Source organism: Danaus plexippus, chromosome 28, assembly GCF_018135715.1.
Source record: "Danaus plexippus chromosome 28, MEX_DaPlex, whole genome shotgun sequence".
Taxonomy (NCBI): domain Eukaryota; kingdom Metazoa; phylum Arthropoda; class Insecta; order Lepidoptera; family Nymphalidae; genus Danaus; species Danaus plexippus.
Genome location: NC_083556.1, coordinates 1104572 through 1131373, shown reverse-complemented (window position 1 = coordinate 1131373; position 26802 = coordinate 1104572). Strand labels below are relative to the sequence as shown.

General features: G+C 31.7%; 2 protein-coding genes and 1 long non-coding RNA gene across 4 annotated transcripts in view; 1 reads left to right on the top strand and 2 right to left on the bottom strand.

Moving 5' to 3' along the window:
* The window catches only part of LOC133319756 (uncharacterized), a 56336-nt gene extending 42288 nt beyond the window's left edge, over positions 1–14048 (bottom strand). Inside the window, exon 1 of the long non-coding RNA XR_009753270.1 lies at positions 13958–14048. This is a non-coding gene — a long non-coding RNA (uncharacterized LOC133319756). The remainder of the gene's footprint in view (positions 1–13957) is intronic.
* LOC116776195 (uncharacterized) lies at positions 7333–15346 on the top strand. Of its 2 annotated transcripts, XM_032669318.2 has the most exons (5): positions 7333–7663; positions 7857–8017; positions 8363–8441; positions 9161–9187; positions 15211–15346. In XM_032669318.2, exons 1-5 carry the CDS (start codon positions 7414–7416, stop codon positions 15303–15305), a joined length of 612 nt encoding a protein of 203 aa, XP_032525209.2. In that variant the 5' UTR covers positions 7333–7413; the 3' UTR covers positions 15306–15346. The 2 variants fall into 2 exon arrangements, with proteins under 2 accessions (XP_032525209.2, XP_061381213.1); XM_061525229.1 differs by lacking the exon at positions 9161–9187 and having other exon boundaries at positions 15211–15345.
* LOC116776125 (chaoptin-like) lies at positions 15347–26314 on the bottom strand. The gene is made up of 19 exons (XM_061525226.1): positions 26162–26314; positions 25283–25549; positions 24772–24941; positions 24193–24345; positions 23920–24023; positions 23116–23214; positions 22753–22854; positions 22091–22235; positions 21203–21457; positions 20897–21069; positions 20606–20809; positions 19822–20053; positions 19162–19361; positions 18630–18714; positions 18192–18387; positions 17751–17828; positions 17073–17270; positions 16516–16783; positions 15347–16251 (listed from the first exon to the last, which is right to left on the bottom strand). Exons 2-19 carry the CDS (start codon positions 25539–25541, stop codon positions 15810–15812), a joined length of 3363 nt encoding a protein of 1120 aa, XP_061381210.1. The 5' UTR covers positions 25542–25549; positions 26162–26314; the 3' UTR covers positions 15347–15809.
* Positions 26315–26802: the final 488 nt, after the last annotated feature.

Here is a 26802-nt window from a genome sequence, read left to right as displayed (position 1 = left end):
AAATGTGTATACGATCTTACATATCACTTAATATTACAGTTTCCTTGAGTTAAGTCTATTCATATATCTGATTCCAAAAACTACTTTTGAACTCGCATCCCCTTTTGTCAGTCTGGTATCAAGACCCGGAATTATTCAGTAAGAAATCAATGAAGTTAAAAATATTAGTATATTACTTTTTAATATCTCGATACTATTTAAAGATTTGTGGTAAGATATCGTGGTGGCCTGGAGGTTAAAGGCCCGCCTCTCATACGTGAGGGCGCGTGTTCGAAAACTGGCAAGTACCAATGTGGTCTTTTCCGAGCCATATGTACTTTCTAAGAGTATTTAGACACCACTGACGGACGGTGAAGGAAAACATCGTGAGGAAACCTGGTCTTACAATTTCAAATTATAAGTTTGAAATCGCCAACCCGTCTTGAGCGAGCGTGGTGATTAAAGCTCTAACCTTCTTCATGTGAGAAGAGGCCTTTCCATCAGCAGTGGGCTCCGATTGGCTGATGATGATAACGATTTAAAGATTATTTAGCATATTATATATATGTATATCTTATATACATTAAGATAAAAAGAATTTTATGTACACTTAATAATACGTAACGTTTTATAAATATAGAAATAATTTTATTCAGTATATTTTTGTTTATCTGTGGTGTTCAATAGTCTTATTACAAATAAAATTCTGTCACATCATTTATTTCAAATCAACTAACTCTCAAACACAATAAGCAGTACAAAATATGTAATTTTAATCTCCAAATAACTTGATACGTTTGTTATAATTAGTGATCACAATAATAGCCGGCGTCCAGTGATACATACAATGAAAACGATGACTGGTTGAAAAACACAATAAGATCGAACCAGTTCAATAACTTTCTCTGTGATGCTAATAAATGATCAATGTATCTCAAAAAGTTTGCTTTTTACTCTACATACGACGATTCAGCTGATTTACGTTCAGAAATCTTCGCGTGTTGTAATAAATGTAGATTATTAAAGAAGACACTAGAAACGCTTCGTAGATGGCGTGAAAAATAAACTTTTGTTTAGCATACAAACGTCACGTATTGAGTACACTTGTGTTGATCCTTTCATTATATATTTTGCATTACGATTTATAATAAATAGTTTAGTAACTTCGCTTGAAAGAAACATGTGTGGTCAAGTTTAACTAGATGGCAGCACTGAACATTGTTATTTCGGTCCTAAGACCAAGATTGTCTATGCTTTTATATAGCACGTACATTTTTAAAAGATATTCTTAGTCTTCTGAATTATCGATACAATAAAATTTATCAAATAAATATATAGATTGCTTAATTCGTCGATAAATCAGTTCACAATAGATAGATTACAAAACTAGCTGAACTGTACTGGCTGGCATATACTTTCTACACTAATTTTAATAGCATTTACATAAAGACCTGTATGTTTGTATATATATATCTATATATATATATATATATATATATATATATATAAACTAAAAGGTTCATACTGTTATATTCGTCTCAGTCTTAAGTTATTTTTATTACGATTGTATATATTTAAATTCATCGTTTGCGGATAGCAAAAAATGACAATAGACATTTGTTCCACTGACAAAGACTCCGTTGATTGCTATTGATAGGAATAGCTTCATTCTTACAATCCGACACACACTTGATTGTTAATTATTATGATCAATAGGTAGGTTATGTGTTTGTTCATCTATTCCAACGTTCTCAAATAACTATTAAACAATTTGATCACCATTTATTTATGTAAATATGTTTTTCTTCTTAATAAAATTACGTTCACAATATTATATTAAAAGAGAATTTATTTGACCAATTATCATCATCATCATCAGCCTATCGGAAGCCCACTGCTGAGCATAGGCCTCTTCTCGCATGGAGAAGGTTAGAGCATTAATCGCCACGCTTGCTCAAGGCGGATTGGCGATTTCAAAGTTATAATTTGATATTATAAGTCCAGGTTTTCTCACGATGTTTTCCTTCACCGTCCGTCAGTGGCGTCTAAATACTGTCAGAAAGTACGTATGACTCGGAAAAGATCACATTGGTACTTGCCAGGTTTCGAACCCGCGCCCTCACGCATGAGAGGCGGTCCTTTAACCTCCAGGCCACCACGACTATTGACCAATTAACTTTATTGATATTAAGTTGAAATATTACGTTTGTGGAAGGAAAATCAGTGACAGCCATAAGTTCTGGCGATAGAGAAGAAGGGAGAAGATATAGAATAGCTTTGGAATTATTTTGATATTCATATATAATTCTTATTGTTTCACTATCAATTCCAATATCAATGTACCAGAAAAAAGTACATCTTTAAGGAACAAATAATGCACTGGAACAAGACTGGTTGCTTTTTTTAATAGATTATTCGTATTAATCTCGTTATGTAGATTTTTAATAGTATCATTGTTTTATTTGGCTAAAAGTTTTTCTTTGGTCATGACTTGATAGTTAATTTACTTCGCCGGCTTTCTAAATATAGTTTCAGAGTATAGCTGTAGCCAGAGCGTTAGCTTTATGATCAGGGAGACGTAAAACAAAACAAAAACCTTTTTGGTCGTTCATGAGAATTGGCAGTTTGACTTGAAATTTCTTAACAAAGGTCTATGATAGTTGTTGCTTCTGTCTCTTTAATTAATCTACTCAGGACCGAAATACAGTCATTGACTTGTACTTGGAAAGACCTTCCAGAAAATTTAAGAGCAAAGTTTGGAGAACAAAACAATTGTAGCAGGAGTTGACAGAAGATTAGCAGAAGAAATTGACATTAGATTTACGGTTGTGGTGAGCGCACAGGTTACATGTACTCGTTCCATTGTGAACGAGACCTTACATATGGAAAAATTCATTTAAATGAAACTAATATATTTCGGATATACTACGCGTATTTTATTATTTTACAACTACATAATCCCGACGTTTCGGTTACTTTTCAGCGACCGTGATCACAGGCAGACGAGATGTCACTATAAACTTATTGGTATAACTTTTTAATGTTAAAAATGTTCTTAAATTCAATAAAACATCAAAATTGTTTAATAATTCAAAGTCTATTACCAAATTGTTACGTATACGAAACGTTTGTATGATTAAACGAACATCGCCGGGTGTCATCGTTGTATGTATAATATAAGGAGTGTCGCTGCTGCCTGCTCGGAGCGAACTCCTGGCTGTGAACCAGCACTCCTCACTCCACACGAGACGAGTAACCACATTCATTAACTGACATCAGAGAACACATAGACTTGGATATAGATTGTAAGTTTTAAAGATGTTAATTTTATTATAATACGTCTAAGAAAAGTTTTGTAGCTTTCCTGGAACCTTAGGGTGACTGTAAATAGAGAGTTATGTAGACAATATTTAAGTTAGTTATATTTTATTACTACATAGTTTCTATCGAAGAATCCCTTCGCAGACTTCAGAATTAGTCTCAGAGAGCAATATGAGTTAATCTTGAAGTGACTACATTGCATTTTGGTATAAATTACTCTCTATGTCCAGTCGTTTATCTAATTTATACAACCATGTCCAGGCTACAATTTCTTTTTATTTCAAAGGCCCAAACGAGCAGAAGGCTTACTTGATGGAATGTAGTCACCGTCGACTATGGGATATTTTTTTCGTATTGTCTATTGCTGTTACTCCTGATGGCTGTTACAACGTCACCGGGAGGGGGACTGGAATATGGACATCTGCAACATAAGGAATGTTGCGGATGCTTGCCGACCTTGATTATGGAAGAGGGAGAGGAAAGGGGAAAGAGCAACTGTCTCTCTCACTCTTCGGACGACAAGCAGCCATTAAAGGCTACTTCACGCCGATCTTCTGTGAGAGGGTAGTACTTTCCCAGTCGAGGCAGCCCATGGTCAAGCTGTAGTAACTACCCACAGCTAACTCTACCACCCGCAGAAACATTTGTCGAAAAAATTCGTCAAAATAATTTAAGTTTCTGTATTCTATAAAATCATCCTCACAAAGTCGAATATTTATAATAATTAAAAGAAAGAAATAATCTTGTAACATTCATATATACTCATTTCATAGAATAATATATTTCGCATCAATTAACCTGTGAACACACTGTATATACTTTTATTTCGTAATAAGTTCACCGTGTCACTGCGCCGTTAATATTGGTGAAAAAGGTCAAAATAATAAAGAAAAACTATTGCTAGCTGTCATATATGGACATAATGATCCACAATATAACTTTAACGATTCACCGGAAACGTCAATCCAGTGGCGAATGGACAATAAAAATTTTGTTTATTCTGTGTAGGTACTTTTAGTTACAACGACGTAATTCTCACAATTGACAATCACAACTCTACAAAAATATTTATAGTTCTTACTGCGTTCTGTATAATATAACTACGTTTTATACATTTATATAAATAAAATTTGTATTATTTTACTTTTTGTATTTTTATAACAACTATATATATATATATATATATATATATATATATAAATTAATTAACTTTTTCTATTGGATTTAACAACGCCTATTAAAATGGTGACGACAAAAACTGTTAACTTTAAAAAACGTTAAAAGTACCAAAAATGTATCATAATAAATAAAAATCCCATAGACTACCGGCAAGCAACTGTTTGTCGGTTAGTAGTAAAAAGGTTAAGTGTTGAAAACTTTTTTAGACCTATTCGAACTTTTTACAAAAAAACCTCCTTAGATACGATCACCAAACGCAGCTTCAACGATGAACTAGTTTAGTTGTATTACAAAAAAGACGTGTGAATTTTTGAAATCCACCACAATGCCCTAATTCTATTGATATAATTGCTATAATATTATATATTGTGTGGACGCCACATCGTTAAAAATGAATCAAATATGTCAGAGAAATTACATAGCCATTAAAATGTTCAAACCAAAGAATAAAAAGCCTTTTTATTACCAAGTCTAGGTCAATACGTAGTGCTCATTAGAAATTGTACATCTTTTTTTTGTATTTTGTCTAACGCTAATTTATGATACAGGGCTGCCAAAACGTCAAAATTATTTCCGCATGACATTTATACCAGATAATAAAATCGTTAATAATACATAATAAATAGTATAATAAAATTAATAATAATAAATCATTAATAGTACATATAATAATATAATGTAAAAATTGTATTAGGCAATATTTTAAAATAATATCACGATTCAAGTACATCAAGTGAAAATTATAATATTTTCGTGGCAGCCATTGTAATTGACATTCCATCGAAATCATATCAATATGTATCTAGACGTGAAAAATAACTTGAATGAGAGAAAAAAATTGATTGATTTATACGAGGTCAAGACAGCAACAAAATTTTTGGCACATTTCAAATAAGCAGTTTTGTTTAGCAAAAAATTTCATCACCGTAAGTCATATTTTAATATCGCATCCGTTATAAAATAGATCACTGATTTCGCTTCTAAATTATCTGTTATATTTACATTCTAAACAGCTATCTGTGTTAACAGGTTCGTGTCTGAACCTTTTTTTATAATTCGAACGAGAATTTTTTATACTGAGATTCTTTAAAAAATACAACAAAATGTAGCTGAATATAAGCAAATAAACAACCACAATTAAATATAACACTGTAATGAATTCATTTCATGCAGATTTGCACAGCAATTATGAGAAATAGCGGCGAATGAATTAGACATTCGCGCTCATTATGACAATTGTAATAATGACAGATCTATTTATTGGATAGCTCTGTCATTATTACAATTGTATATTGTCCAATGTTACATTCTGCCAATATTGAGTTAAGTCATTAATAAAAAGCATTCAATAAGAAATTTATAAAATAAATTTACTTATTTATTAACTTAATTAACATGATTTTTAAACTTGGACATTATATTTTTAGCTTAGATATGCTTATAACTGACAATAAGTTAAATAGGAATATGTCAAATGTTTTGACAGTTCCTTAATAGTTAAGTGACGTATGCAATATTAAATTATAAAATCTGAAAATCAGTATTGTTGCTTAAATTTGGTTAAATTTACATAATCATACGCCGAATAAGAATTAAATAATTATTTTAATAACGAAATACATTATATTAAAACCAAAAAATTCATTAATAACTTTCTGTGTTGTAATAAACTTAGACTGTCTTGTAGTTTATAGATGACCGCTCTAAGTATGATTGATACTTTCATGTAACGCGCCGTTGTAATTCCATCGGAATCATAAAAAAGAAATTTTCTTTCGTCAAATTCCATAAAAATTGGTAAAAAATAATTACAAGTGACTTAGAAATTGAAAGAATGAATACGGATTAAGTTTTATAAAAAAAAAAACAGCATATTATTATATTTTTTTTACTAAAAATACTCGTTTTTATATTTGAACTGTCGTACAATCAATTATTACTTACGATATTAGTATATAGATTTGTAGGCTACCAGTGATTGATTTACCGAAACCTAATATAATTTTGGACATTCCATATTATAATGAGTTGGCTGAAATTCAATATATTTGATATTTTTTTTTTGTTTAGTCTTGTGTAATATAACTCCTGTATTATTCTAGACGTATCGACGGTGTCAAAAATATGAAATTATATCCGACCTTTTTTCTATTTGTAGTCAAGAGTGACAGAATTGTTGACCGAATATATACATATATATACTCTTTTTAAAACGAATCAATTTTCTTCATAGCTCTCGTGTGTAGCAAAAACGGTTCCAAAAAAACCCAATGCGTTTTTTGTTTTCGTTTATTATGTTTTTGTTTCATTCCGCTCATAGATTTCTGAAGTTGGAATGTGATGGCTTACTTTAATACAACGACCTACATAATAAAATGTTTTTATTATTGGCATTATATATTTAGATCTGAATATTATAAGTATGACGTCATAGATGTCAAATTTTTGACACATTAAATTCTGCTTATACCGTTCTGCCAAAACGTATTTTTTTTCTCTGTGTTTTAGTTTGGAAATACAATAATATATATTTATAAAGCAAAATATGCTGTTAATTCTGAATAATTTATCTCATTCTTAAAAAAGAGAAACTATATCGCTCTTTGTAAGAACCTGAATATTACAAGTCTCTGAAAATTACTTTGTCACACGTCCATTTCAGACAATTTAAAATAATTTATTGTAAATTAAGACTGCAATTACTTTCATCCATTCTTTTATTAATATAGTTATCAACGTTATCTTCGGCATACTTTCTAAAATGAGTTCATATAGGTATTGAAAAATAAATTCAGTGACACAAACCATTTGGGACCATACGTTCTCCGTTGCAGATTTTCAACAACAGAACACGGTAGCCGAAAAAAATTCTCCTTTCATCTTTCTATAACATCGCGCCAGTTGTTATTCAAATTTCAGAACGCACGCACGGAAATGGCGCGATTATTTATGACATTTCTGACACTATTTTTTTTTAATATAACAAACGTTAAATCGGATACGGACTTAAATAAAAGTTTGTTGAATATGCTCGAATGTAAACTAGAAAATAAATTATCGGAGTACGCGACAGGTATTGGTAAATGGTTGGAAAATATAAACGATGGACATTTTAATAACAGTGAATTGGGAAGGTTGATTGGTTATAAGGATATGAAGAAAAAATTTCACGAAGTTGAGAATGGTACGTATTTAAATATAGTACTATAAATTAAAGTGCAATAAAATTGCTTATAACAAAATTATATATACATATATATATGTATTTATATACCAGTACTCAATGAATCCTATTTAAAAAAATATATATATTATAATATTATTATCTCATCAAAATCTATGTAATAGCAACTAAAGTAATTTGTAAATTTAACTAGAGGGTCGTGGTGTCAAGAAACTATCCATGGCGCTACTTCCGGTGGTATTTCAAGTTGGCGCGACTTCCACCTGGCTAACTTTGACAGGTCTGATGGCAGTAAAATCAGTTGTCATCGGTATCGTGTTACTTGTGTTCAAAATCGCTGTCAGTTCTGCAAAGGTTTGTTAAAATTATTCAATCGAAAAATTTACATTGGCTGAATATATTGCGATCGTTACGTACAAGCTGAACAATCAAAGTTTATATAAAAAAAGTAAGCAAAACTTAATGAATATTTAAACTTATTAATCTATATAACTATATTTTTGGGATGCAACTCCGTCTAGACACTTCACATAACTTAGAATTAATAATAAAACGCTTGTTATAATCAAAAAATATAGTTTTTATTTTAATGTACTCAAAAAAATCTAAGCTCAATATATCAACTACTAAATTAAAGAATATTTATACTTTAATTAAATAATTAATGCTCTCAATATTTTTAATAAAATCGTATCATAGGTGGCGTCTTTCTTCACCGCGTGGAAGTCAAAGCATCATCATCACGAACATCCTTGGACCCCGAACTATGAACACCACGGTGAGCTTAAAGTCTATATTATCTTAATTATCTTACAACCAAATAATTAATCTTATTTCATAATCTGTGCTCCTTTGACAGACTATATAAATATTTCGTCCTTTTTTTCATTCATATTTAATTTATGTTTTTTCTTGTTTTCTCTAGAGAAAAAAAAAATATACAAAAATATACGAAAAAAAACAATAACATGTAAAAATTTCGCGGGTATTAATTTAAATGATACTTAAATTTTCGGATTACTTTATTATTTATAAAACTACATGCTCCGGACGTTTCGGACGTAATCGCGAAGTTATCGGAAAACGTTAGTTTCATTTAGAAAAAGATAACATGTATTTTGATAAAATAATTTATTGTTATTATTAGATATTTTAATTGGATATGTCTTTTCCTTAGTTTTTTATTTTTAAGTTGAAAAGATACACATAGTTTTTTTAATTTATCACGAATTAGATACGCCGCAATATATGTATTATAATAATATATCAATATTAATTAATTATTGATTTTTTTATTCTAACTAAACGTTTCATAAATAAATAAGATATCCTCTAATGTCCTATATATTTTATATATATAAGACATTATACTCCAAATATATTTGACATAAATTAACTCACATTTTCGTATTACAAGTTAAGTTTATATTACTAGTCGACACATATAATATTATTAACAAAGTCTTGTTTATAATTCGATCTGTTCGTAAATTACAGGTCACCTGCGAAGTATCAGAGACGTTGGTAAGCCATTTTTATTATACACGCACAGATTATAAATGAGATTTTGTTAAAATTATATCTTATGTTGATTAATATATAATATAATTTATGTATTATATACAGTTGGTCAACAACCTTGTATATTTATGCATGCAAGGTGAATGCATGATGTCATGCTGGATTGAGAAAATGCTGAGGCAAAGCAAATTGTTTTACATGACCCTAGTAAATGTTTGAATCGTCACACACATACGGAGCGCTTCCCGTCTCTCAATAAATACTTTAATATTAATATCGGGTCAATAAAATTTCGTATTATAATGTCCACTTTGATATCAACTGTCTAACCTTTGGTTATTAATTCGTGTATCTAATTTATGAGATCTAAGATTTTCGAGAGTTTTATTCATTTAAATGTAACTCATATTTTTCGGATTTTTATTTACCGTGATCACGGTTGCTGAAAAGTAACCGAAACGTCGGGATTATGTAGTTTTTTAAATAATAAAAATCCGCGTAGTTTATCCGAAAAATATTAGTTTCATTTAAATATCTAATTTATACCCACACGTACATTTGTTTTATCGCAAATCTTATAACCGTCTTTGGTTGTTTCGTTATTGTACCTCGGTTTACAAAATCGAGAACTAAAATAACTTACAGTGGTCTATTCAACATACTGTCATTATAATGCCACTTGACTAATCCATCTCAAAGGTCTACGCGGATTGTAGATTTATATGTTTCTAAAACATTTACCAAAGAAATTATTGAGACAATTTTTAGGAGATGCATTAAAATACAACTGTTTTTTACCAATTAGTTCGTTCAGCAAGTTCCTCTCCAATCGCTTCTTCGTATTAGATATGAATTAAGTACCTATAATCTTTAATACGATCATCATTCTTAAAATCAATATAAAAACTTCCATCAGATTAATTTAGCCGTCAAAAAAATTACTAACCGAGAGGTCAACTTCATCTGAAATAACAGAGACGAGAAAAGTGACTTGAAGCTAATACAGTTAGTTACTGTTACGACTAACATTTTTTGTAAACATCCGAACAAGATCCAAATGTATTGTTTAGTAATGATTCAAATCATTTTATTTTAAATATGAAAATCTAAAATTTTGTATTTAATTTCACTATATATTTCATTAATATCAGTATCCTTAACACGAGTTTGTCGTTGTCACTACACACGGGACGTTAACAGTTAAATATAGATATTATCACGTAGGTTAATTGTGAAACGGGAATCGCCTCGTATATTACGAAACAAAGTCGTGTTAAGTAAATAAAATATTAGCATTTTTTTGTCAATATCAATCATCAATATACAGATTATAAAACAAAGTCCTTCGATGCCTCTGTCTGTCTGTGTGTTCGCGATAAACGGAAAAACTACTGCACTGATTACCAAACAGTCATCACCACTCGTTAGCGTGATTCTCGAGGAAGGTTTTAGTGTATAAATTGTTGAGTTTTTATATTTACTTGTGTATATATTAACGATATTTGTTGCAAATATCGGGAAAACATGAGCCGTCTGAGAGCTTTTAACGAAAACGCTGCCTAAAGTCTTTGAGATTTAACAAAATAATATATGGTGGAATCGTATATCTTACATAGGTCTACAGAAAAGTCCGCGTTGGCATATGTCTATACCTTAAAGATAACATACTATACCCATTTTAAAACTTTTAAAAATTGGCATTCCTAAAGCGTTTATTGGAAAACAATTTACATAAATACGGTATTAAGTCTTATCAAAATAAATTACTTCGTTTTCAAGCCTACATCAGTATCTGTAACTTACTTTTGGATCATTTAAATTTGAAAGTTAACATAATATAAGTTTAATAATTCTCAAAATTACATCAGCGCGATAGTTCACTCAGTCGCTAATCATGACGCACTAGCTGGCCGTTCCCCCGCATCTTCTCGCCTACTGTTTTTTTAGCTAACAAGCCGAACTAAAATAATACACGACTGATGACTGCGCGCTCTTTTTTTAGTTAATTAATTTAATTTTATTGCAAATCATTTGAAACTCTTGACTTAATTCGAGAAGTACTTACTTAACCAGTTTTAAATAACACAGGCTATTTTATATTAATGTAAAGAGCCCGTGCGAAGCCGGGGAAACTACCTAGTTTTAAATAAATTCTCCTAATTATCTGAGAACAGCTTAAATATAATTATTAACCTTAATACATTAAGTCGTTACGTTAACAATAAAACCTCAGAATGAATCTAACCGAACGCCAAGCATCTATTGTGTGCCGGCCTTAGAACTGTTGCGTTTAGCTATGAAAAAAGTGACAGAACAAAAAATTCTCCTTCCATTTTCTTCAATGCGATTAACCAAAATTATATATATATATGGTGTAACTTATCCAAGGTTGCACCGTGCGCAGTTATTCAAAACTAATATAAAATTAATAAAAAATTACTTCGGTTTGTTTGAAACATGAATAATATCAAAAAAATAATTAATAAATACATATGTATGTTATTTCTTAACTTACACTATTTTAAAATAATTAAAATTTATTTAGCAATAAATTGTACGCCGGTTCGCGTCGGGTCACCGAAGTTAAGCAATGTAGGGCGCGAACAGTACCTGGATGGGTGACCGTCTGGAAACAACGCGTGACGTTGGTTTTTTTTTTGTCCTTAAAAAATAATTTATAATACAAATAAAGTGATATGATAAATAGTTATAATATTCGTATTATTTACTTAAAGAGATCTCTTAAAAATTATTCTTTTTTAAGAACATACAAAACACGGCTTTGAACACCTATAGCATAATAATTAAACTAAGTTAATCAAAGGTTCATAGTAAAAGGGTAATCACAATAAATAAGTAGATTTATAATTACATATGAATATAATCATCATCATCATCATCAACATCAGCCTATCGGAGCCGACTGATGAACAAAGGCCTCTTCTCACATGGAGAAGGTTAGAGCTTTAATCACCACGCTTGCTCAAGACGGGTTGGCGATTTCAACCTTATAATTTGAATATAAGACCAGGTTTCCTCACGATGTTTTCCTTCACCGTCCGTCAGTGGTGTCTAAATACCCTTAGAAAGTGCATATGACTCGGAAAAGATCACATCGGTACTTGCCAGGTTTCGAACCCGCGCCCTCACGTATGAGACACGGGCCTTAAGCCTCCAGGCCACCGCGACTTACTAATATAACATAATTAAAAAAAAAAAATCCTCCAAAGTATATTTAAAGTAGGTAATGAGGTTCCATAATTATCTATTTTATAACAGAACATCTTTAAACTGACCAAAACTTTTTTCTTATTTGAAGGTCAAATGTACTTATAATTCGACCTTTCTTTTTCGCTAACACAAACCATTCCGAAAGTAATATATACATACACGTGCGGAAGTTCACGTGCAAGAAAGAAACTACTATTAGAATTTTTTATGTTGTTTTAAGTTACTTACATATTTAAAAACGCCATTTCCTCGTTTATGATTTTAATAAAACCCTTTTGTCAAAGTTAGATGCAGGCGTCATAAAGATGTTGAAGTTGTGGCTCGGGCTCGCGCTAACGGCTGATTCATCGGCTTTATTTAGGGATCGCAATAGTTCTGGGATGAGTCTAAAAAGGCCATCGGAGCTCTATAAACACCTGAGAGTTTCCAAGAGGTACATCTTGGGGAAATCCCAGGATGACGTTGTTACATCGCTCCCAAAAGACAAAGATGCCCCAGAGCTAGAGTCAAGGCTTCAATTCCACAAGCAGTTTATGATAGGAGCGCAAAGTAACAGAGTAGGGTTAGGATCAAGTAGGAAGGTCCAAGATACGGATATATTGAAGTCTTTTATTCGACAAGACGAGAATGATAAATATAAGATCCATGCAATAAGTTTAGAAATGCAGAACGAGTGGTTAGACATAGGAGATTTTTGCATCCCATTGGCACTAAAGTGGCGCACCTTAATCCATGATTGGTCGCCAGCATTGCTAAAATTCTATCTCAATGCGTTCCAGATGACTCTCCCAGATCAGAGTAATTTAGTAAGATGGGGTAAAGGTACCGAAAAGACTTGCTATATCTGTGGGAAGGCAGTTGGAACTGCTAGGCACTTGTTAGTGGGATGTAAGGTACTCCTCGATAGCGGTCAATACTCGCGTCGTCACGATAGGGTTCTGGAAATCATACGTGAAGCGGTTAGTCTCTCGGTAGCCAGAGCGCAAAAAGGAATAACCACAAACGAGCGATCAGTAGGTTTTGTGAGAGAGGGCATTAGGACTATAAAAACAAATGTCAAGCCTTACTCCATCCTTAAAGCGGCTACGGATTGGACTATAATGATGGATACGTGTGAAAAACAATACAAAATCCCCGAGGATATTTGTGCGTCGGCCTCCAGACCGGACATATTCATGTATTCGCGAATCTTAAAGCGCGTTGTGATGATAGAGCTTACGGTTCCTTGGGAAACCAACATCCCCAAAGACCATACCATCAAGGTCAACAAATATTACGAGCTCACAAACGAACTCACTCGAAATAGGTTCGTCGTGGATTTATATGCGGTAGAAGTGGGAGCGAGAGGTATAACGGCTAAATCTCTCTACAACCTACTAAAAGACTTGGGCCTGTCCAGAACTCACATCAATTCGTTCTTGGAACGTACTTCGAAGGCAGCCCTAGTAGGTTCTTTTCAAATATGGTTAGGTAGGGAGAGGAGCTTGGACAGTGGAGGTGAGCGTTTAACGCGCGTTAGTTAGGGGCCCCTTAAACCTACACCTGGGTCGCAAGTCCCAGGCACTGTTGAAGCTCCACTCCCTGCAACGATGGACCCGGCACCCGCACGGTGAATCCATGGAATGCTGAGAGGATTCGTCTCTTAATTATTTAAAAATCTACCATTTCTTTATATTGTATAAAATTTTAACTAGTATTTTAGTTTAACATAATATATAAATTAATAAAATATACAATTTTCTAAACAGTGAAAACGCAGTTTGAAAGATAATAGTTTTTTTTTTTTTAAATATGGCCTTCATCCGTACGTAGTTTATTTTGCTATCACTTTATTGAGATCGATTTATTAATGACAAGGTTAATCCCGCTACTCCAACCACGTGAAGTTCGGTAACGGAGTTTGTAAAATATTACGCGTTTAAAAAAATTGCCATACATATAACGACCATCCGTCAGCGCCATCTATGATGTGGAGCTGTACTTCACACAAAACACGCGGAAAGTATATGGACTAATAACAAATTATAACCTATTATTAAGATTAGGAGCTATATTACTGTTGAGTTTCTTTAAAATAAATAAACCATGTTTGTTTGAAAGACTAATCAACACTGACAGACCTTCCCAAAGATAATATAAGTGCAGTCATCAATTACAACCGATGCTACGTTGACCTTGCAATCTCATGTGAAGACTGCTGTAACTTTAATACAAGTTTTCATAGTCAAGTAAATACGAAGAGTTACCGGTTTTTCATAAATTTTATCAACGACTAAGTCATTTAATTATCCTATCTTCTTAAGTTGTTCAGACACGGCACATTTAATTCTAATATATTTTTCTACTTATATTAAATGGTATAATTGTCAATTATTTCTGTCAAAATCTTCCGTTTGGATTTTCATTTTACTGTGATGTATGTAACTATAGATTATAGGCTGAATCGAATCACGGTCAATAGATGTCGCTACTGACCAATTATAATTAAAAAAGTTTTTAAAATTTTTATACATTATTCCTTACTTTTACTACTGTACGTATATCACTGGACTCCTCACAGCTGGACTGCTATAGTGTTTCGCCCCAGATGGTTTATATTCACAAATAAGTCCGAGATGGCGCTGTAGTCGGTATCTAGGTTATTTAAAATGAAAAAGCCGCAATGTAGATTATGTATTATATTATATATATGTATTGTTTTAACATAATTTACATTACCCTCTGAACACAATTCTTATAATGTTAGTTAGTTTCTATATATATATATAATTTATCAGATAATGTTTCACTTCCAGATACATTTGGTGCCTACTCGTCGATCCATCCAAACGTCTACGATGTCAAAGAATATAAGACAATACCGAACTACGTTGAAAGTGATGTGGAATAGATATATTAGGACACATAGATAGGACAGAAATAAAACACGCATTTAATATATATAATAAAATATAATTTTATCTGTGGTTTTATTTATGGTAACATTCATAAAAATGTATATACAGATTATAAATATTTAAAACATATTTTTAATTAAATTGTGATTAATATCTTAAAGCTAAATTTATAAAAGAGGCGGCGATTTTAAAGGACGGATTCGTTTTCATCTTAAACAAATGCTGGCAGTGTACAAAAATAGGAAAAATATAATACATAATAAAAAAATTAAATATTCATATTAATTAAATTCTTAAAATAAATAAAAAAATATATGAGTATTTATTTGGACGGATATAGTATTTTTTTTGAGCAATCTTAAACACTTTTCATATCACCTTCAATCTATTTATTTACAGGGTGTTCTTTTGTAAACGATTACTATGTATATAGAAAGATAGTAATCTTTAAAGCTCTCTGTCAAACCAAATTCTCCTCTGTTTTCTCGAACCCGCATTCAGATATCTAGATCCGCGAGCCGCCGGAAACAGACGCCGAGGAAAATACACAACGTTATAAGTATCGAATCGCTCACCAGACCCAAAACGCTGTTAGAGAACCAGCTGTACGTGACCTTCTTCTTCGACAACCTCCTTTTGTCCACTGACAGCTTCCTCGGCCAGCTGTCAAAGTTCGGCGGCACGCTCTGACACTGGCTGTCAAACCACTTGCGCGCGAAGCCGTTTGACGTCTTCGCTTGAATGCAGACGTCAAATCGGCCGCCATCTTTGAGAGCCGTTTTGAATTTGTCCTCGATGTTGATTGTGAGCGCGCGCAGGTTGTATGAGATGTCCTTGCTGTAGTACACAGTGTTGTTGGTGTCCCGCACGTATATATAAAAGTCGGCGACGTCGTCTGTCGTCGCCACGTACCAGTGAGTGTACATCGACTGCTGGGAACTGTTTGTTTTAAATAAATTTATTACTCATCTACATAATTATATCATTTTTTCCATATATTTGTTGTAAGAGACATTTGAGGACAGAAATTAATAATTTTCTTAATGTATTACATAGATATTTTGTAAGCTCTATATCTTAATGTATTACATAGATATTTTGTAAGCTCTATATACACATTTAATTTATTTAGTTTTTCATACAAAATTTCTTAATTTTTTTATGATATTAATAATTTAAATGACAAGAAACAAACTGACTCACTATTGTATATCTCGGAACAGGACATCAGGTTCGGATGTGAAGTCGTATTCAGTGTTGCCGTATTCTCTCATCTTGTCATTTATTTCAACGTTGCCAGCACACAATAATCTGTCTTCATCCAATGTCAAAAAATTCTCATTTTCTAAAGATGGCGGTTCAAAACAGGTTATATTTTTGTACATATTGTCTGTGTCAATTTTAGTTACTGTTTGTTTCTTCAAATAATGCTTCAGAGGGCGAGTGAAGCAGTCACACTTCAATTTATTATCTGCAATAGCAACAGATTATGCATATATATTGACTATATAAAACCACAGATAATAAAGAAAAATATTAATATAATTGAATTAATTGTATAAGGACACAATGGGTCAAAAATTAAAACTATTGTGACGTTTAATCTTTTAAATCACAGGTTTGAACCCTGGTCGTGACTTCTCCAAAATAACTATTTTATATAAAATTTTAGTCAAGTTACTATAACGACCAATCAGATTGTTATATAATATAAATACATATGCATGTATGTCCGTGTGTCAAGAATATAATTGACCTACCTTCAAAATAAACATGGAGGCCATTTTCTCGTATCATTTTTACAAGCTCCGGATAAAAACTTGTCAAGAGATTGTGTCTCACATCTAACTTGTTCAATAATTTAGATTTAAGGAGTTCATTGACCGGCAGCACTTCCAGAACATTGTCGTTTATGTATAACTCCGTTATATTCTCCGGTAAATTGAATTTTGAATCCGCTGTAATAATAATATATAATACAAGTATCAATAAAACTATAATAAATTCATTATATGTGTGATAGCAACACTGAACGACAGGAACTGATATAATATAGTCTACCTACATTACTAACACCATATTTAATTCTACCCACCAAGTATAACTGATACATACAACACAATATTTTAAACACAATTTATATATATATTTATATATATATATATAAATTGTGTTTAAATTAATGTATATATATATATATAAGACATTAAAAATGCTAAAGTATTTCATAAAATAAAAATTAAGTAACTAACTCTGTCATTGTACTTTCCTTGCAATGCACATATGCTTTGACCATAGCGTATATAGAATTACTAAATAAACATGCTATTTATACGATAACCTCTGGTATCTGTTTCATAAAAGCTGGAACGATTTTGATGAAACTTACCAATGAAAATATTAAAAGTATTAAATTAATTTGATATTTATATACTTACATGTCCTTGATACTAGATCTTTCAATTGATTGTGTGATAGATCCAACATCTCCAGGGAGGTGAGATTGCCGAGGACATCTGGATATAGAGGAATATGAGATAAAATAACATATGCATATATTATACATAGCATCCCTTTATGTACTTATCGTGTGTCCATTATATATAAAACCTTTTGAAGTTAAACTTCTTATGCGAATACCAACAAGGTTGCGATAAACGTTTAACGCTCGGGGGGGGGGGGGTAAAGTGAGAGCGAGAGGGGATGATGGCAATCAATTGTGACTTGTAAGTGATGTTAATAAAGTTTGTCTTAGAACACTAAAAACTCTTTAAAAATCAATTTCCGCCGCTTCCTGTTCTCATTCCAGCGTCACGCAGCTTCACTTCATCCACGCACTGTTTTTTTTTTTTATTAATTACCAATAGAGACTAACTTACTATTTCTTATGTCGTTTATATAGTTCCATGATAGATTCAGTCTCTTAATCTTCTTCCCGCCGTGTGTTATATCAAACGTCACCACCGGTATCTCGTTGTGACTCAGATCAACTTCCATCAGCCTGTATGGTATCCACGGATTTGATGGGAACATTTTCTTTGTAAGGAAACCGATTTTATTGTAACTCAAATTTACCTGAAAATAAGAATAATATATTATATGATGGTTTTGTAAATTTGTTTCAGCTAAGCCAAAAACTATAAAATTTTTAGTCGAAAATCTGTGAAAATTTTAGCTAAACTACTATCAATCTGATAGATAGTGTATTGTCATTGATTTATAACATATTATATATATAAATAACATCTAACAAAGGGAAAAACATATAAATTCTTAAAAAAAAATCTTCAAAAACAGAAAACATCCAATACAATTACCATTTCTAGAGACAGACAGTCATCGAGCAATCCGTTAGTTTTGTTATCAATTTTGTCCAGTTCGTTGTATGAAAGATCTAATTTCCTGTAAAATATAAAATATGTATATTAAATATGCAACGTTATATGTATTAGAAAATAAATTACCTTTATATAAGTCATCAAATATATATATATATATACATATATAGAGATTTGAGTGTCTTTGTAAATTAAATTTTACTTATTTAAGGTGTTCTGTTTTAAGATTATAATTAGTTTGTTCTACTTAAAGTTTCATTTGTTTTTTAAAAGTAGCGGCTTTATAAGACAAGTATATTTATTTGATTTTGTTATTATATATATGAGACGAAACTTCTTAGCATTTTAATGGATTCGACTGACGGGTCCATCGCGTATATATACATACATACATACATGCAAACATGAACACATGCACACATGCACACATGCACACATGCACACATGCACACATACACACATACATACATTTTATTGTTTTATATATAAGTATTTATTTATAATAACCCACCTCATAGCCACCAAGCCGGTGAATGCGCCGTTGGGTATTCTTCTTAGTCTGTTCCCCTTCAGAGACAGATCCAACAACTGCGCCATACCGCTGAACGCCTTCTCGGATATGTCGGCCAACTGGTTGTACGACAGATCCAGTTTGAATGTCGTTGGCAGATTACCGAAAGCAGATTTAGATAATGACGTCAGGTTGTTATACTGAAATTAAGATAAACAATATACATATATATAATTGTAGTATCTGTAATATTGATATAAAGACTTTTTTTTGTTAATAAATTAAATATTTACTAATGTTTAGGTAAATGTAAGTGATCCCGCAAAACACTAAAGACTGTAACGATTTTAATGTTGCTCTTAGTAGCAGATAAATGATCTAATAAAGAGTAACTTAGTCACCTTGTGTCAAAAACATATACATATATATTTAAAACCAATTCAGGTAGTATTTGGCAAATTATTATATAGATAGGTATCTAGCTACTTGCATAATAAAGAAAATATTTAATACAACAATAATTAGGTAGAATAAGTTTCTGTCTTCGACTCATTTTTTTTTTTTCAGTAAACCCTTAAATGTCAGTGTTCAAACGTCACTTATCAAAATGGAGCATTCCTATTGGTTAATATAAAAATAGAACAATATAACGAGCGATACCTGCAAATACAAATACTGTAAACTAGTCAGCGTATTCAGCGCTTCCCACGGCGGCGCGTCCAGTGCGTTACTAGACAGATCAAGCGTTTGCAGCGTTAAGAGACCGCTGAATGAATCGCTGGACATATCGGCCAACTGGTTGTGCGACAGGTTGAGCGACAACAGCGCGTTCATTGTCGGCCACGTGTTGGCTTTGATTGTACTTATATTGTTGTGTGACAGGTTCAACTCCCTGTTGAATAAAACTTCATATTTTATACATTTTTTGAAGTGAAACTTCTTGTGCGACTACCAACAAGGTTGCGTTAAACCTTTAACGCTGAGGGAGAGAGAAAGAAGGATACACAAATGTAGAATGTAAGAGTGAGAAAGAGAATGATTGTATTGTGTATTGTTGCTATACAGCGAAGTAAACAGCGAGAGCGGCGTGTCATTGGCTGCAACACGTCTACTTGTTGTTCTGTATTAGTTTATTTATAATATTCATTAGTTTTTATTGCGTATAATTTAATGTACGGTATTTTATTAACAAATTTAGTGTACAAGAATTAGGAAGTTTCACTTCTACCGCGCGGAGGGACTCTACACACTATTTATATATAATTATAGCTTTAGATATTAATATATTCATATATATATATGTATATAGAATTCATACAATGAACGAAATATTTTTTTAATCTATGTATCAAGTGTCTTATTTTCGTTCAGAAACCATTGATCAGATTGTAATAAACTTTTTTTATAATGAAAAAAATATATTATGTATATTAAATAAAAATACCCCAAACTGATGGGTATCTGGAATATCTTCTCCAAACTGTTGAAGCTGACGTCAATGAGCCTACAGCTTGCTAGTTTAGCTAGACTGCCTCTGGACACATCAGTTAGTTTATTGTGCGACAGATCCAACTCCAAGACTGTAGGTATTGTACCAAACATTGCAGGTTTGATTCGCTCCAAGGAATTGTGACTTAGGTTGAGATATCTGAAAGTATATGAGATATATATATATATATATACATATAAGTATTAAAACTTGTAACTTTGAACCTGTATATATGTATAAAATTACCTCAACGAGAACAAATTCTGAAAAACACTATTAAATATATCAGACAGATTGTTGTATGATATGTCAACTGTGTGTAGTTCGTACAGCTTCGGGAACGCCATCTTGGGTATCGTCGTTATGAGGTTGTGGGAGGCGTTCAATATCCTTATACCCGTCATATTGTGTATTGGGATCTGGAAATGTATGACATGCAAACATATATATATATACGACCAAAAAAATATTCATAATTTTCACTAATTTATTATATTATTAGTAAATTTTATTTTATATTTTATATATATATGTATATGTAATTTTCCCCACCTGTCCCAGATCAGTGAACTCATTGTAAGTAACTTTCAGCTCGTTAGCATACGTGTTCTCGTCGAAAGCGTTTCTGTTGATCTCCCTCAGCCTGTTGTAGCTCAGGTCCAGCAGCGTCATATTGTTACAGTTCTCGAAGGCCCCGGGTTCGATGCTCGATATCTCGTTGTGCGACACGTTCACTACAGCCAGGTACAGATCAGTGAACGCCTGTTTGTCTATTGAAGTTATCCTGTTCTCTGATAAATTTATGAGCTGTAATTGAAATTTATAATATTATTAGTAAATAATATTTATATATATATATAATAATTTAAAATTTCAAGTTAATTTTCTTCCAAATGTTATTTCTGAACCAATAGTTAAAAGTACATATATAAAAACTGCAATATGAAATGTGATTAACAATTTTGAATTAAATAATGCGAGCGAATCCGCGTTATGGAACTTAGTTGATATTAAAATTAGCAAGTAACCAACATTCAGACTAAGTTTATTTATCACATAAAAAGCTTTCATATAACAACTTATAGAATTAAAGTTAAACTGAGGACACGCTATTTTATTTAAACACTAGTTCTAAGCCCCGACTTCGTCTGTTTTTTAGTCAAAGAGAAATGTATAATGTTTTTAATACAGTGTACATGTTAATCGACAGTCAGCGCCATCTATCGCCTGTGTGCGTTACTTCGTACAGAATCCGACTGTTATTGAATATTAATTTGCAAAATATATGGAATTAATTGATAGGTTATAGCCTATAACTTATCCTGATGCTTGAACTACATTATTGAAAAGTTTTATAAGAATCCGTTCAGCATATTTTATGTAAATGAGTAACAAACACACACTGAGTTTGGGACTTATGATATTAGTAGTTGTACACACCTCAGCGTATTTTACAGATTGGAACATTTGATAATCCACTTTGGTGATGAGGTTTCTTGCCAGGTCCACTGTACCTATACGAGTCACCGATGAGAAGGTTCCCCGACCAACGTCAGATATCTGATTGTCTTGAAGGTAGAGTCGTCTGTGAAAATTAGTGACAATTATATTATAATATATTTAGTGAGAACAGATTTTTATTGTACGTAACATAGAACTATATAGAATGAAGAATAAAAAAATATCTATGAAAAAATATCAGGAATAAAGCAAATGTTTATAAGGAAGAGGTTTCAAACCATGTGATTTACACCTTTCAATTTAAATCATTGTTTAAAAATTAATTTTTTAATAAATATATATGTATATATAAAGATATTAAAAATATATAAGACCATCATCTCATTGAAGTATTTAGCTAAATATCTTCTAACCTAAGATATTCTTATTCCACACTATAATACTTCTCTACCTAATTCCAATGAAGTGAACTGTATGAAACCTCTTCCAAAGCCAATAGCGAATATCTTTAACAAAAATTGTTTATACATTTTTCTTCAAAACCATAAACTTATAAATTACTTACACTTGTAGATTTTGTTATATCAGCTCCTGTCGTTCAGTGTTGCTATCACACATATAATAAAAAAAAAATCCCATACCTTAAAAACCTCATTCCCCTGAAGCTGTTCACGTCTAGCTTTTTGATCTTATTGTTGTCCAAATGAACAACCTTTATGACAGTGTTCCTCGCGAACATACCCCTGGAAGGGAGAACGTTAATTAATGTCTTGGTATACCACCGCCACATAACTTTTTAGTTTTTATATATATATACAGCCTAATATGTTTTTTGTCAACTGAATTTTATCAAAATCCACTAAAAAAATTATATTATATATATATATATGTCTTCCTTGCTGTTATTCATTATTGCAAATTACCAAACAAAGTACAGTGATGTATGTTTGTTTACAATTTTTATCACGTCTCGTTGGACGCGTTACATAACAAATTATATTTACCTCGGTATGTCCGGTAGATTGTTATGGCTGGCGTTACACCAACCCAGCTTAGTGAGGTCTCCTATGTGACTTCCGTCTAGCTTTGTCAGATTGTTGTAACTGATGAGGAAACTCTTATTAAATTATTAGTTTAAGTAATTCATATTAAATAGCATTAGTTTAACATTAAAATTATATATTAAATGAAAAATAAAGTTTTAATTTGTGTAAAATGGCTAACAATATTATGCAATGAAATAAAAATTATTTGGGATTTTTACTGAATACTCCCTGAGTTTCGGTTGCTTTGCAGCAGCAACAAAGCAGTGATCACGCGCAGATACATAGTATCCCAAGAGGATAGTGAGAGACTATTTCTTCTACTTTAACGTATTTTTATCTCTAACGAATATATATATATTTATTTTTCACAACTTGCCTCCATCCTTAACTTAATTATAACCGAAAATGAAATACAAAGTTCTCACCTAATATCCTTAGTGAGCATGAAAAATATTATATACAAAATATTAAAAAATAATGATACTGTAATATATATATCAAATTATTGAAGTGAAACTTCTTATGCGACTTCCAACAAGGTTGCGTTAAACGTTTAACGCTCTGGGGGGAAGAGAGAGCGAGGGGGTATGATGGCAATCAATTGTGACTTGTAAGTGATGTTAACAAAGTTTGTCTTAGAACACTAAAAACTCCTTAAAAATCAATTTCCACCGCTTCCTGTTCTCATTCCGACGTCACGCAGCTTCACTCCTTCTCGGAGGGACTCCGCGCGTAATTTTTTTTATTTATTACATATATCACCTCAAATCCAACACCTCGGTGTCTCTGAGTCCTTTGAACTGATTCCTCTTCAGCGTCACCAATTTATTACCGTGAAGATCAAGCGTTTTAAGCTTCTTTAAATTCTGGAATTAAATAAAAATATATTATGGTACGAATTTACTTAACGTGTAAATGATTTCATTGTTTACGGGCCATTTGAATTGATGAGATGGATATTATTTGTTAAGATCAATATAGAAACACCATAAGGTATACTTGAAAAATAATAGTATAAATAAGATAAGGTCGTACTTGAAAGGCTTCTACTGGTATGTCGTTTAACAAGCCGTTGACGAGATGTAGCTTCTCCAGCTTGCCAACAGCTAGGCTGCCGCCAAAAATATCCTTGGACAGTGACGTCATCAGGTGCCCATCTATAGATAGAGTCGTCAGATTGCCTAGGATCTAGAAAAATAATAAAAAGGCTCTGAATATGAAGATAATATGGTTCTTCAGGGGACAATGTTGGTATGCAATATGTAAGACCTGTTATTTATTAAAAATAGTTTTAAAGTAAGTATTTATTAGTAAAGGAAAAAAACTAAAGACACATCCTTAAAAAACTTAAATATTATTTGTATAGACATTTGTTCAAATTAAAATAATCTAGTCTATGCCATAGACTATAGAGTCTATGCTAAATTATTCGTGTATAGATATAAAAACTTTTTTTATCCAAAATATTCATTAAAAATTATAATGTGGTTCAGAATAAATATATATTTGTTTAAATGAACAATTTAGTTTAATAACTTCTATATTGTCTAATACAAAATAATAGTTCATTATAACTGTCGATAGATGTCGCTAGTGGTATATAAAATACGTCACCTTAAATGCTTCTTTGGGGAACTGTGATATCCTTGTATTAGTCATGTATATCTCTTGTAAGGTCTTGTTCACACCGGCAAATGCGAACTCGTCTATGGTTTTTATGGGTGTGTCGATGATGTGTAACACTCTCACACTGGATCTATGTAATAACGGTCCGAATAGGTGCACTGGGAATTGGATATTGTTATTATTATATAAATTAATCAGTTAATAAATATATTAAGGATAAAAGTATAAAATGTGTACGACTCATATATGTATCTTTTTGGTTTGTCTGTCTGTTTGTTGCGTGTAACCTCTAATATGTAAGCCAATTTTGATGGAACTTTCAACAGCAGATATTGATTTTATAAAATATAAGTTAGGCGATATTCATTCTTTCTTATTGGTATAAATTATATAAATGAAAAAAGAAAATGTTCAGCCTGGAGCGAGTCTAGGTTACAGTTAATATTATTGATAAATTAAGAACTCTATTCTACTATTGTAACTATATTAGATGCCTTACCAATTTTACATTCACGTATCTCCAACCTCTCGATGGGCAGCCCTAAGCCGGCTATGTTACCGAGTCCAACGCTCATGACCGCCAACCCTGTGTTCTCGCATTTTATGAACAATCCATCATCAGTCCCTTGTTGGCATGTGCAAGGATATAACAGCTGTCTATCGGTATCTTTAGGACAGGGATATGCCGGGCCGGGGGGGATATATTCTGATCTCAACACTGGTAATAATACCAGAAACATTAATAGCGTTGGAGCCATTTCGTGACCTGAAATAAGATTGTGAGAATTGTTTGATAAAAATTATATAGAAACTTATCTTAATTACTTCATATTACAAATTTAGCATATTCTTAATGTATATGAAAAAATATTATTTTTTTAAAACCATACTAATTACTTGGATAAAGGAAAGTTTAATATATAATATATTATATTAACATTATCTAAGCTATGTACAGATATACGACTTTGTTTTGTATGTAAAATAAAATTTATCCTTAATAATTCTAAAAATGTATGACTAAGGAGATATTATTCTTATTTTCATCCAATAGAAGTTCAGTATATATAATATAACGCAATTAGTTTATAGCTCATAACAAAATACTTGTTTCAAACATATAAATCTACGCGAAAACTTATTATCCAAGGCTATATTAAAGGAAGTGTTGAATAAAACACAAATTCTCATTCTCAAGGCCGGTTGAACTAGTTTTAGTCATAACCAAGGTGTAGTTGACAAAACTAAACATCACTTGCACTAATTATAACTAATTTACGACCACATTAATTAATTTGAACACAATAAATAATAAGCCTGGACGAAACGACTTGCAACATACTTTCACTTTTTTATATACACATTTTTTTCTAGTTACCTGCTTACGAAAAAATATTTTAACAGCAATCACGATAGCTCGTATACTTTTTCTTACAATTATATGCACAATAACATTATATTTGTAAATAAAAAATTGTATAGTGTGTATTTAACGTAGCCCGACCCATGGCATTTACGGAACTGTCATATATCAGCAAAGCTTTTCGAATCTTTAAATCAATTTGACATCTGTCAAACTGGTAGTTTCACCTGTCAAATAAAACGAATAGTTGAATCAGAATAAAAATTTTATGATTTTTGTTACAAAAAAGGAAAAAATCAATTATTATGTATCATGGTTGTATATAATTTGTTTATTTATGTACAATAACGTTTTACTGACTGCTGCAAGTACGCTTATAAGAGATATAATAACTCTTTTTTAGTAAGATCGGAATCATTTACGACGATTTCTATTCAAAAACGACGTAATGACAGTGACATTATTTTGTTATTCATATACATATAAAGTTAAGGATTGTAAATCAATGAAATATTTATAGAAGGAAGAATTCAAAATTAATTATAATGGCGCCGAAACGGAAAAGGAAGGAGCCTCCTATACGATGCGATGAAATTCAAGGCGAACGGTTTCATGCACCGACCGAAGATGTATTCACTCATAATTGGTGGGAAGTG

Bases quoted from the DNA above. Each gene is read 5' to 3' on its own strand.
- LOC116776195 (XM_032669318.2), top strand. From the start codon at position 7,414: ATGGCGCGATTATTTATGACATTTCTGACACTATTTTTTTTTAATATA. The intron at 8,018-8,362 runs GTTTGTTAAAAT...ATCGTATCATAG, and splicing joins TCGCTGTCAGTTCTGCAAAG to GTGGCGTCTTTCTTCACCGC. The intron at 9,188-15,210 runs GTAAGCCATTTT...TTTCACTTCCAG, and splicing joins GCGAAGTATCAGAGACGTTG to ATACATTTGGTGCCTACTCG.
- LOC116776125 (XM_061525226.1), bottom strand. From the start codon at position 25,541: ATGGCTCCAACGCTATTAATGTTTCTGGTATTATTACCAGTGTTGAGA. The intron at 23,215-23,919 runs GTGATATATGTA...TTTCCTCATCAG, and splicing joins ACCGAGGTGTTGGATTTGAG to TTACAACAATCTGACAAAGC. The intron at 21,070-21,202 runs GTGGGGAAAATT...ATACATTTCCAG, and splicing joins AGTTCACTGATCTGGGACAG to ATCCCAATACACAATATGAC.